Source organism: Squalius cephalus, assembly GCF_949319135.1.
Source record: "Squalius cephalus genome assembly, chromosome: 15".
Taxonomy (NCBI): domain Eukaryota; kingdom Metazoa; phylum Chordata; class Actinopteri; order Cypriniformes; family Leuciscidae; genus Squalius; species Squalius cephalus.
In genome coordinates this window covers 35,658,103-35,671,782 of record NC_137136.1, presented here as the reverse complement: position 1 = coordinate 35,671,782, position 13,680 = coordinate 35,658,103, and the positions used below count along the sequence as shown (strand labels likewise).

General features: G+C 35.1%; 1 protein-coding gene across 1 annotated transcript in view; it reads left to right on the top strand.

Annotated features, from left to right (window-relative positions):
• The window catches only part of LOC307172575 (NLR family CARD domain-containing protein 3-like), an 81,625-nt gene that overhangs the window by 31,235 nt on the left and 36,710 nt on the right, over positions 1-13,680 (top strand). Inside the window, exon 9 of the mRNA XM_079895078.1 lies at positions 10,624-10,797. Within this exon, the coding sequence (XP_079751204.1) occupies positions 10,624-10,797 (174 nt within the window). The remainder of the gene's footprint in view (positions 1-10,623; positions 10,798-13,680) is intronic.

Below are 13,680 nucleotides of genomic sequence, written 5' to 3'. Positions count from 1 at the left end.
TTTAAAAGAAGAGAATTCAAGCTTCATGCCTGTGTGTCTGTATGCCTGATTGACTGAGTATTCGCTGAGTTACAGTTCATTTTCGGACGCGTTTCAGAATTAACTTCACTGACGGAGAGTAGGCAGAACTCGCATCATGTTTATTTTTCTTTATTTGGCGAAAAGCACAACACTTTGTTTTTATTATGAGTAAATATACACTAAACGAGAAAAGTGAAAAATGAGAAAAATACACACTAAACAGGATCGATTGATGTATAACACAAGCATATAAGATAAAAATTCATATTTAAAAAAAAATTTTTTTTAGCACTGATAAAGAAAAGACCCCAGGGGGTTAATAACTGAATCATTATTATTTTATTTCTATTTGAGCTGTTCAAAAACAATATATTCCACTTTAATATGTGGTTCTCACACGTTTATGAGCTTGGTCGCTTGCTGTCAATATGCACCAGAGAGAAGTTAACACATCGTTGCACATTATTGGCTTAAGTGCACGCTATAACTGAGAAAGAAACAGGACTGCCCCCTACTGGTGATGTACGTCATGTTCCAGAGAACTTCACTACGGGCCGAATCGCCAAATCCCTTTCCCTGTGATGCACATTCTTAACCCCCTGAGGTCGACAATCGCGCCGGCGCGATAGGCTCGCTTTTTTTCAGTTCAGTTCAAAATAAATTAATTTTTCTCTGTTGACTTTGATATTACAAGCAAGTTTCATACATCAATCGATTCTGTTAAATGTGTATTATTTTTGTGTATACTCACAATAAAAACAAAGTGTTGTGCTTTTTGCCAAATAAAGCAAAATAAACGTGATGCGAGTCTTCTCTCTGTCAGTGAAGACCATTCTGAAACACGTCCGAAAATTAACTGTAACTCAGCGAGTACTCAGTCAAACATGCATACAGACACACAGGCATGAAGCTTGAATTCTCTTGCTTTAAATGAGGTAATTTATATAAAAAACAAATATTCTCATCTTGTGAAATCTGTATTAAAAGAGAGCGATTCCAGTCGAGCTAATTAGAGCTCATTCAAAGGTAATGTGAACCCGCCCACGGAGAGCGCATGCTATTCAAATGCAAATTACTGAGGCAATCCAAGCAAACCTGTGAACGCCCCCATATCAGCTCGAGAAAACACAAGTTTAATCATATCATTGTAGCCTACGTGTTTACACCATCTGGCAGCGCTGTGAGGAATAATAATAATGGAAAATCTACCTCAGAGTGCGGGTATTGCGAGGAGAGAGGATCCGAATACTGTAGTAAGTATTTTTTCCTTCTCAAGTTAATCGCGTTTCTGTGAATGAATGAACGGCAGCTGCAGAGATGCGCGCTGTTTATCACAGCTCGCAAAAAGACAGTTTAAATTTAAATTGCGTCTCTGTGTGAATGAATGATGATGTTTTAGCAAACTGTATTGCTATACTGAGTTGAGTAAAAATCGACAGAAATATGTTGAAATAAAATGTAGGCTATTTGTATAAGCAACGTATTAAACTGAAAATTAACATTTATATGCCCTAATATTTCATAAAAACAACGGTACAGTCAGGCGTTTCTGTTTGTGAATGAATGTTTCGGTTTTAGCAAACTGTATTGCTATACTGAGTAAAAATCGACTGAAATATGTTCAAATAAAATGTATTTGTATAAGCAACGTATTAAACTGCAAATTAACATTTATATTTCTTATAATAAAAATGAAAGACCTATGTTACAGACATATGAAAGACAACATTTCGTTGATTAGTTTTGGATAGATTATACATTTTACTGTAAAATATCTGCCACCTCAAATAAGCTTTTGTTTGCCAATATTTGCTCATGTTAAATATAGTATGTTTTATCAAAAATAATCAAATAATCAATCAAATCCTTAACTTTGAAATATGTATGATAAAATGTATACTTTAGTTTTTACAAAGAAAGATTACACTTGAATTGTTGTTGTAATTGTAACCTTTTTAATAAAAATATATATTTACAAGGTAGATGTAAACAAACTATTAAAAGGTAAATATAAGCCTTTTCTTTAAATATTAAATATATTTTTATTGTGGTTTATTAGTGACAAATTTGGGGAGAGGATAAATATTCCAAAACTGAAAATACAGTATGAGAATTAACTGCACAATTACTAGACATGTTTTCCTTGGATATTATAGGCCAAATTGCAAGCACAATATGTGGAAAAATAAAAAAGAATTGAGATGCTTCCAACTGTTGCTCTTGCATTCTTGTGGCTCAGTGACTCACCTGAATGAATGGCTAATTAAGTATGCAGGCCCCATTGTCTCCTCAGGTGTGAACCACTAAATATGCATGATCGTTGACGCCCACTCCGCATATTGCCTTTCCAAACAGAAAGTGCTTTGCAAAATTCAAATCAATGTATTGTGTTATGTGAATGATTAGGCAGGGTGATTTTCACATCATTTTGAAGAAAAAACACTAGGCGATGACATCCATTAGACAAAAGTCTTATTGGCACATATTTAGAATGTGTTTTATGGCCTTATTTCAGAAACTTTAGTTTTTTCAATAACCATGCATAAACATTATTCTCTCAAAAATGCAGACATGTACATTCTTGTTGCTCACATATTATGGTAGCCCTGTTTGTGCTAAATAGTGTGTAATTTTTTTTTTTGCCATTAATATGTTTATAAGCAACTGAAAAAAGCACAAATGTCAGGGCATGTCAGAACATCTCAAGGACCCCAAAAACACCTTAGACCCCAGAAGGTTAACCTGTTAAGCTTCACCAGTGCGTGGGCGCACTGAAGCGTTTTTTTATTTATATAGTTCAAAGTTACTATCAGATTTAATGTTATACCTTGACAAACTATACATCATTAAAAAGATATAATACTCAAGTTTCAGTATTTGACCACTATTGTATTCTGAGAAACTTATAGTGACAGTTATGTCTTAATTTGTGTCAGGAGTTATGAAATGAAAAAATGAGTCCATACCTTTAATATGAATTATGCGCGTCAGTCGCTTCCATTCATAAAAAACTCCCGTGCTGTCGTCATGACAGCGATACACAAAACAACGTCCTTCAGGGCTTTTAGCTCAAAAATGTGCAAACTTGGAGAAATATTGATATATTCTCATAGATTCACGTCATATTTCTAAAGACAGGAATAATATTTATTGAATTTATACCCAAATGCGTCGATGTAATCATTATGATCGCTTCTTACTGAGATGTGCAGTGTTTTCAATTCATACCAATAGCCTGAGGGCGCTATATGCACAAAAAATAATCCATATATGGGACATGAAGAAGAGCCATAATCATGTGACATTCCAGGACGTCACTGCTACACACAAAGCTACAGAGATCGCTGTAATATGCAGATAAAAGATGTTTTGAAGACAATAAACATGTTTGCTATGATATTTGATTTGCCTGTGTTCTTCAAGCCATGCCAGGTATTTTATATTTTATATTATATTTATAATGTAATGCTAATCGATATAGACTTTATCATCGTGCATAAAACTATAAATAATGTTTTCTGTCTGATTTTTTTTTTATCTGAAGCCAAATTATATCACAGAAGATTATTTAAAACACTCGATTGCGTTATGAAGTAAGTTTGGAGCACAAACATGGTTTTAATCTCATAAATGGTCGTGTATTGATGGTGTGCTAAGCTAACATGCTAGCTAGCCCAGGTGCACCTGCCACCAGGGGTTATTCTTTTATGAATTTTGTTCTAAATAAGAATGCTTACTGATATGTTTTAGTGCATTTGACCACTATTTAGTGCACTTCAAATGTGAAGTGAGAACTTTGATAAAAGAAATTAGGGATTAAAACCCTGTGAATAGCCAGTCGTTAGTAACTATAATGCAGACAAAAGAAATGCATATTTCGAGCCATAACCAGGCTGGAGAGGAGTGAATGTGTGCAGGGGGAGACTGAGACTGAATGGGGCTCGTTTGCACCACAAAACAATAGAGACAAAAGACTGAATGGATGCTTAGACGACGACTAAACATCAGTAGCATTTTTAGAGTAGCCTAATCAAAATAAAGTCATGACATGATCTTGAAAAACATTTAACTAAATACAGAGTTTTAGACTTATTATCTTCATATTTTAAATATAACATGGTCAGACATGTGACTTTAGCTGTAGTGCATTTCTAGATTGCTCCAGTGCCAACTTCAATTTTATTTTCATTAATATGTTTCATAAAAAAAAAATTCTAATAACTTTACAAAACTTTGAAGCTATTTAAAAAAAAAAAAATCATTATGACAATAATTAATTCTACATTTACAATAAACTACCAGGTGTCAGCTTTCAAATGAGATCATACTTGTGCTTTTAGTGCAAAGGGTTCATGAACTGTATCTGTTTCAGTTTGGGTATGTCATTTCTGGGGATTTTTCAAAAGTGGGGTTGCAGCTTAACAGGTTAATGGCCACACCTGTACAACTTTTGATTTAAAGGGCACCTATTATACAAAATTCACTTTTACATGGTGTTTGAACATAAATGTGTGTTGGCAATGTGTGTACATAACCACCCTATAATGATAAAAATCCACCCAGTGCTTTTTTTATAATCCCCATAAATCATAAGCACTGTTCTCAGATTCGGGGCAATGTGACGACACAATGTGAGGCCCCTCCCACGACTGTTGATTGACACTGCAGTTTGAGCATAGACCCACCCTGAGTGAGCTGGACACATAGTCTGCCATTGTTTCGACGCCTGAGCAGCTGTAGACAAGAATGTCTCCTAAGCGATTGAGGTGTTTTGTTGTTGGATGTAAGAATGAACATAGCAGTCTTCATTTACTCTTGTTGTTACTCGGGGATGGATCTGTACTGTTTGCGATCCAGCTTACGGTCTCCGGAGCGACAGGCCTAATGTTAATGGCCACGGCAGAAATGAAAGTGAGAGCGCGCTTTTTATGACAGCTCATTGAGTCATTTTACGGATATAAGGTTTACCAGTTTACACACCCACTGAAAAGGTGTGTATATATTTGTTTATTGTTAGTTGTAACGAGTGTTTTGTGTACTTCGCTGTGTATGTTGATGATAATGAAAGGGAGAGAGAGAGAGAGTTTATAAGAATTTAATGCGCACTTCTTTTACTGTGTTTATTCAGCTCTTACAGTGATTCTCTGGAGGAAAACTAACGCTCATCCTTTGTGTGATGCACAATAAACTTCACTGAACTCGTCAGTATATTTTGGTCATCATTTGGACGGGGTCTGCTACAGCAGGCTTGTATTAATAGTGGATTAAAGCAGATGACAAATAAGTTATAACCATAATTAAACTAAACTATACCTGTTCTATCTCCAAAAAAATGACAATTTAAACATGCTGTAAAAAATTATCTGTTGGGTATTTTGAGCTAAAACTTAACATACATACTCTGGGGACATCAGAGACTCATTTTACATTTTGTGATAAGAGTCATAATAGGTGCCCTTTAAAAAATGCATCAATAAATGTTGAAATGAACATCAACTAAGATTAATAAATGTTGTAGAAGAATATTTTATGGTCCGTTCATGTTAACTAATGTAGTTAACTAGTGTGTAACAAATGAAACCTTATTGTTGTGTAAGCAAATAATCATCTCTGCGAGTCCATGTAATGCAAGTGGATTCAAAAACCACACAAAGTGAACATGGATTTATTTCATAAAAAAAAAACAGTAATGTTATTAAATATTATGACAATTTAAAATAACTGTTTTTTATTTTAATATATTTTAAAATGTAATTTATTCCTGTGATCAAAGCTGAATTTCAGCATCATTACTCCAGTCTTCAGTGTCACATGATCCTTCATAAATCATTCTAATATGATGATTTGATGCTCAAGAAACATTCATACTTATAATTATCAATGTTGAAAACAGTCGTGTACAATTTTCTTTCAGGATTCTTTGATGAATAGAAAGTTACACTTTACTATATATTCACGTAAAAAAGAGCGGTTTTAAATTGGAATAATATTTCGCAATATTACTGTTATCATTGATTTTTAATCAATGATAACATCATTGATTTTTAATATTGGAACCAAATTTAGGCTTTAAAAAGCACATAAAAAAGTTATCAAATACAATCAAATTTAATATGGCACAGTTCAGATACATTCGAAATTCCCTTACAATTGAGGCCTCAGGAGCCTATTTAACCCTCTGGGGTCTGAGCGGTTTTCTGGGCCCTGGAGGTGTTCTGACATGCTCTGACATTTGTGCTTTTTTCAGTTATTTATAAACATGTTAATGACAAAGGTGTAAATTCACTCTATATAGCACAAACAGGGCTACCATAATATGCGACCAACATGCATGTATATGTTAGAATTTTTAAGAGAATAATGTTTATGCGTGGTTATTGAAAAAAATAAAAATGAAAGTTGCTGAAATGTGAGCACAAAACACATACTAAATATGTGTAAACAAGACTTTTGACTAATGGATGATGTCGCATATTGTTTTTTCTTCAAAATGATGTGAAAATCATCCTGCCTAATCGTTCAAATAAAACACTACATTGATTTAAACTTTGCAAGTCAGTTTTTTTGTCAGAAGAGGTTTATGCGTGGGAGTGGTAATGCCCTATCAATATTAATGAGATTCAGACCAGGGGTGTGACATAGACACCCCCCAATGGCTAATGGGCCATCAAGTGAAGCAGCCTGAACAAAGAAGTAGAGGAGATTCAAAGGTTTGTTTTTCAATCTGTTTTATTGTAATTCCTCTATGTGGAGGAACTAAATGTTCTAAATTTGCTCTAAGCAAATCAAATGTGAGCAAAATAAAAAAATAATCAGTCTGCTATAAACAAAGCAATGATAAACGATAAACAAAAGTAAAGGCAGGTATCTCACAGTAAATGCTCATGCCCCGTTGATGCGGGCTCTAAGCAAATCAAATGTGAGCAAAATAAAGAATCCTGAAAAAACTATCACAGGTTATAAAAAAAATATATTAAGCAGCACAACAGTTTCCAACATTGATTTAAAAAAATAGTCATCATATCAGAATGATTTCTGAAGGCTGGTGGTTAGTGGAAGTTGGTCAGCAGAGCACACACATCTGAACACAGTCACACATCTTTATGCCACTCCTGAAAACAGTTCCTGTTTAACTGAAGACATAAGTGAACATTGCATGCCTGGTATTTCCATGGTGTTAATTGTCTTTTACCACGCACTGCTGTGCAATGCACACAATTGCGGCGACCAACTGTGGCAGCATCCCTGTCATCTGATGTCAGCTCAGCTCCTGGGACCGGTACATGGTCACTATTGGTCCGTTTTGGTGCTGTTTTCTGTGACACACCACAGAGCTCTGTTATAAGTTGCTCCATAAACTCTTTATGGGACAAGTTACCATGTAGCTCTTTGTGCACAATGAAAGAGTTGGTGGAAGCAATGTCCAAGAAGTGTAGAAAGATCTTTCTGTACCACTTCATGGTTTTGTGTTGTGCAGTGTAGTACTGTAACAGCTGGTCAGACAGGTCAACACCCCCCATGTGTTTGTTGTAGGCAGTCACAGGTGCAGGACATGGAAATGTCTTTGTCTGATAACACAATAAAATAACTTGTATTATCATTATCAATCACTAATGGCCATGGATAAAAAAAGACAACGGTTTTTGTCATTTCACACAAGAATAGGTATAGGCTACTTTTATATTATTATGATGTAAACACAATTAGGCTACATTTCATCTGTAAAATATTACGTCTATGTACTTACTCAGTATGATTCTCGATCGCACTGAGACCTGACCGACACCTGCGTGCCCCTCTGCGGGGTGCTGGAGAAGGAGAGCTTGAAGCAGACACATTCCTAAAAAAATAAAATAAAAATAAAACTGTTAGCATACATTATTCAAAGTAAACTGATGAGCAATTGATGGTTATGGACCATTGATGGGCCATATAGACCGCACGCATTTAGTGAAGCACGCAATAAACGGATCGTTCGCGAACGACACATCGCTAAAACATTTACACAGTCTGTATTCAAAAACATCTGCAGCATGATAAATACTGTCATAGGCCAACCAAAACCAGAACATTTATATAAAAATATAATGTATTTAGACAGTATCACATATTTTACCGGAGGCTGAAATATAGTTGCACTAAACCACATATAACCTATAAGCAGATATTCGCAAACAATCAACATTATGCATAATGCAGTATTTTAGCATGAATCAGTGTCATAAGCTAATCAAAACTGAGTGAAATATATTTAATATACAAATATGTTTAAAGAGCAATATCACATTTAAAAAAAAGTTTACACTTGAGCATATAAGTTCCACGGATGTTAGGGATATTGTAAGGCAATCGTTCCTGTAAGTTGTCAAAAGCTAGCCAAAACTAGGGAAAATATAGTCTAAAAATTCAGAAATTAAATATATATAAAGTTCTATATTATCAGAAAAGGAATTATATAACAGTAAACAACTTACTCTGAACTTGTATCCTCTGCGGGATCAATTCGCTCTTGAAAATGCTGCCGTTCTTCGTCTGAGTTACAATCTTCCTCTGAGGAAAAGGTGAATTCTTCCTCGCTGTCCAGAATCATCTGAAGGGCGTCTTTACCGGAGAAACGAGCCATCCTCTCTAAACACGATGAATTATCAGTGAATCTGATCTGATGAAACTTCGTGTTTTCAAGGCATTGATCGGGGGGCGTGTGCGAAGCAGAGATTACCTAAACTCTTTACCATGTGAATAGTGCCGGGGGCGGGGCGGCCTCAGCTTATTAGAGATAATGAGGGAGAAGGAAAAAAAACGGCACCTCTCCTTGCTTTCAAACGGATTACATGAGTTGAAAACATTTGTTTTTTATATTAATTACTTCACTTAAAAGAAGAGAATGCCAGCTTCATAAAGACATATCTCACGTGTCTGTGTGATAAGTATTCGCTGAGTTACAGATCATTTTCGGACACGTTTCAGAATGACAGAGAGGAGGCAGAACTCGCATCATGTTTATTTTTCTTTATTTGGCGAAAAGCACAACACTTTGTTTTTATTGTGAGTATACACAAAAATAATACACACTTAACAGGATCGATTGATGTATAACACAAGCATATGAGATAAAAAGTAATATTTTTATTATTTTATTTTTTTTCACTGATAGGGAAAAAAACGAGCCTATCGCGCCGGCGCGATAGCCGACCTCAGGGGGTTAAATGCAATGATTGTCCCACATTTTCTTTATTGTATGACAAGTTGGTCACAGACTTGTAAATCTGCCCTCAGGCCACTTGAGTCATTATATAAAAGTTCTCTAAAGATTCACGATAAGAAAGGCAGACGATTCCATCACTGTCATATCCTCGTTAAACATAAATTTATTAGCTTTGAAAATCTGATAATCCACACAAATGTGTGTTTGATGTATAAAATTCTTCATGACACCGCTGCTCCTCCACTAAAAGAGTTTATATCTTTGGGCTCTGAAACAACAGCTCGAGCCACTAGATCTACAGTGCGAGGCGAATGCAGGATACCTAAACGCAGGACAGCATTTGGAAACTCTGCCTTTTCTTGTGTGGCCGCTCGTCAGTGGAATATGTTGCCCACAGAGTTGATAAGAAGCACCAACTTTTATACGTTCTCACGCCTGGCAAAGGAATGGCTCTTGTCAAATCAAATTTGCACCCACATGTGACCGGATGTATGTATGTATGTGTGTCTGTGTGTGCGTAAGTGTGTGTTCGGAGGTCTATAAGAGTAGACCATAGTAAATGAAAGGTGTGAATAAGAAGACTTGATTTTTTTATTTTATTTTCTTATTGGTCAATGTAAATCTTAGTATACATGTATGTATGATATATTTTATTATAACATCAGCCTGCCCAGGGACTGCGGGTGGAAATTAGCTCTTGAGCTAAAACCTGGTACTATGCATCTCTCCCCTTGAGGTTAATGTTTATTGTACGCTGTCCCTGTTTCTCTAAATAAATAAATACAAATACAAATACAAATCATATAAATGCAGCAGAAGAGACTTCTTTTTAAAACCTCAAAAATATTACCATTCCCAAACATTTGACTGGTAGTGTATATGCATGTATTGCTTAGGAATAATCATTCGTCTCCACAACTGCATAATTACACCAGCAGTTGTCTGTAAAATTAAAATTAATTTTAGGTCATTTTGTGTGCATTTGACCATTAGAATGCCACAAAGCGGAACACACTGTCAGACGGCACCAGAAGCCATTGTGTGAGTGCCGATTTGAGTTCTCATGTGTTTTAAATCATCAAGCACGTCCCTTCCTTATTGTTCATTTAATAACTTTAAGCAAATGTTTACAAATACATTAAGCTCACACATGTACAGGCACACACACACACACACACACACACAATCATACACACACGTTGGGTTTCCATATTTTATGGGGATTTTCCATAGAAATAATGATTTTTATACTGTACAAACTGTATTTTGAATCCCCTAATCCTAACTATAATGAATATTTGTATATATTTCATATTGACAGCATTATGTTATTTATTTTTTAAGTGGTCATTTTTATCTCTTGATATAGGCTCAATGTGTGTCATTGTTCTCTACAGGTTGAGGGAGTGTGGTGTCACAGATGAAGGTTGTGCTGCTCTGGCTTCAGCTCTGAGATCAAACCCCTCACACCTGAGGAAACTGAATCTGTCTGTGAATAAACTAGGAGACTCAGGAGTGAAGCTGCTCTCTGCTGGACTGGCGAATCCTCACTGTAAACTGGAGAAACTGTGGTAAGATCATATCTACCATAAAGACTCAGAGTGAATAAGGATTAATATGTACAGTAGATAGTGTATACAATATATCTTTGGTGTAAGCCCCATCCGGTGGTTCAGCGACAGATTACAGCGTGAGCCGTCAGATCCTGCCGGCGGTAGAAGGCAGCGGTGAGGAGTCTCCCTGAAGAGGAACATTTACATTTTACTCTATTATTATCTCCCAAAAGAAAGTAAAACTAACAGTTAAATAAACCGGACGAACTACAAACCAGACAACAGTTGCAGGATACAGTGAAGAGGTTTTTAAATTACAAATATTTGGTGTAAATCAACTTTCCTTGTAATGCTTGTGCAAAACAGACCCTTGTAAAAGTGTGAGCATTGCCTCAAAATGTATGTGTGCAGCTGAAAAGAGGGAAGTGGTGTGTGTGTCACCTGAACCAGGGCTGTCACCATATCAGCTTTATCACTACGTGATTATCATTGTTAACAAATAGCGAATTGTTTGTTTACTGTCACTGTAATTAACCAAGTATTATTGTTTAATTAGCACTTATGTAAATAGTTAGATAATGCTTTAATCAAAGTATTAACCATAAATAGTTCTCACTTTAGAAAATGTCATTAAATGCTTTAATACAGCTTTTCTTGGACATTACTTACATAAATATTAAGAGTTCCTTAAAATGTTTACAAATACATTAAGCACACACACACACACACACACACACACACACACACACACACACACATGAACTCACACACACACACACACACACACACACATGAACTCTCTCTCTCTCAAACTCACACACACCCAGACACACACACACACACACACACACACACTAGGGCTGGATACGATATGTACTGCAATTTTTAAGAATTACATTTCTACAATATTGCAAATCGATATTGCAATGTATTTCTTTTTCTTTTTTATACACTAGACTATGGGTAAAAGTTAAATCATACACTTATACAGACTGTACATGATGTATAAGATATTTACAAGTCATATTTACAAATTCAATTCATCACATCTTTCTGAGTTTTATTTCAGAAGCATCATACAGTTCTACATTCTCTTGAATAAATAATTAAATTACAAATAAAAATGTTGACAGTCACTTGTCGCCACCTAGTGGTGAAACAATGTAATTGATAAATGCGTTATTTTAAGCGCCAAGTTTCTATCAAAGGCTGATTTACTCTATTTTGATATCGTAGACATCGGTGTTTATATTTGAACTTTAAACTTTTATCCCAGTACTTCTATGATAATTTGAACTATTGTATCACAGAAATAATGATACTTTAATGAGCTTTTAAAGAACCTTTTGTGAAACTCTCTCTTTCATGACAACTCTCTCTGTGTCAACGGCAGCGCTAACACAGATTGGAAATTTCCAATATGATTTTGTCAAAGGTTTAATATACAGGCAAATTTGAAGAAGATTGTGTGTGTGTTTGAATGAAGATCACAGTATTTTAAAGATGAATCGTGCAGCTCTACTGTCTTATCTCTCTCTCAGCATATGAGCAGCGCGAGGGCTTTCAGTGCTTTCAGTCTCACATCTCTTCCAGGGGTCCACTTGAAATGGATATTACATCACTCAACACTCATATGGTGCGTTCATGTCATCTCGTAAAGATTGTATGAACGCCTCCACAATAGCCGCTTTTCCACCGTGGGGCCGAACGGTTCTTATAATGTTAATGAATCCTCAGCCGAACTGTGCTGGTAGAATCCGTGAAATGAAGTCTCCAGGATTGGTCACTTGTCTGTTGTCTGGCTGCCAGTTTCTCTGTAGCTGGTTAAGCGCTGTTTGAGTCAATTAAACAAAGCAATAATAAAATTAAAAGCAATAGCTGATCATTCTCCATAACGCGGTCGCTATTTAAGAACAACTGCTCTACATCCTTAGCTGTGATGGAGCTTGTTGAACATGTTGCAGCTGAAGTTGATCAAAAACTCAATACAGTCGGTGTGTTTATTGATCTGTGTAAAGCATTTGACACTATTGATCATGCTTTATTGTTGAAAAAATGTGAACAATATGGTTTGCGATGGGTCACACATCAGTGGTTAAAGAGTTATTTAAGTAATAGATTTCAGTATGTACAAATTAATAATATACGGTCTGATTTAGAAACAGTAACATGCGGCCTTCCTCAAGGTTCAGTTTTGGGACCAAAATTGTTTATTCTTTATTTAAATGACATCTTTACAGTATCTACAATGTTGAAATTTATAATGTTCGCCGATGACACAAATATTATTTGCTCTGGAAAAAATATGGATGAATTATTGCAATTGGTAGAAAAAGAATTAATTGTGTTAAAGAAGTGGTTTGACTATAATAAGTTATCTTTAAATGAAAATAAAACAAAATGTATGATATTTTCTGGTAATAGGACTTATAGCATTGCTAAATTACACCTAAATGGAGTTGAAATTGAAAGAGTCTATGAAATAAAAATTTTAGGTGTAACCACATATTGAATACATCAGAAGTAAGGTAGCAAAATCTGTAGGAATATTGTATAAAACAAAAGATCTAATAAATAAAATAGGTTTGAGAATTATATATTCCTCATTAGTATATTCCTCATTAGTTATTGCCTTATTTGTCATATTGTTCAGAAATATGGGGAAATGCAAATAAAACTAATATAGCTGTATTAATTAAGTTACAAAAAAGAGCTATTAGAATTATTAATAAAGTAAGATATCGTGAACCAACTAACAAACTATTTATTCAAAGTAATACCTTAAAATGTACAGATATCGTATATATAAAAATAGTGGAAATAATGTATAGAGCACTTAATAAAAGTCTTCCATCTGGTATTCAGAAATGATTTAAGTTAAGAGAGGGTAGATATAACTTA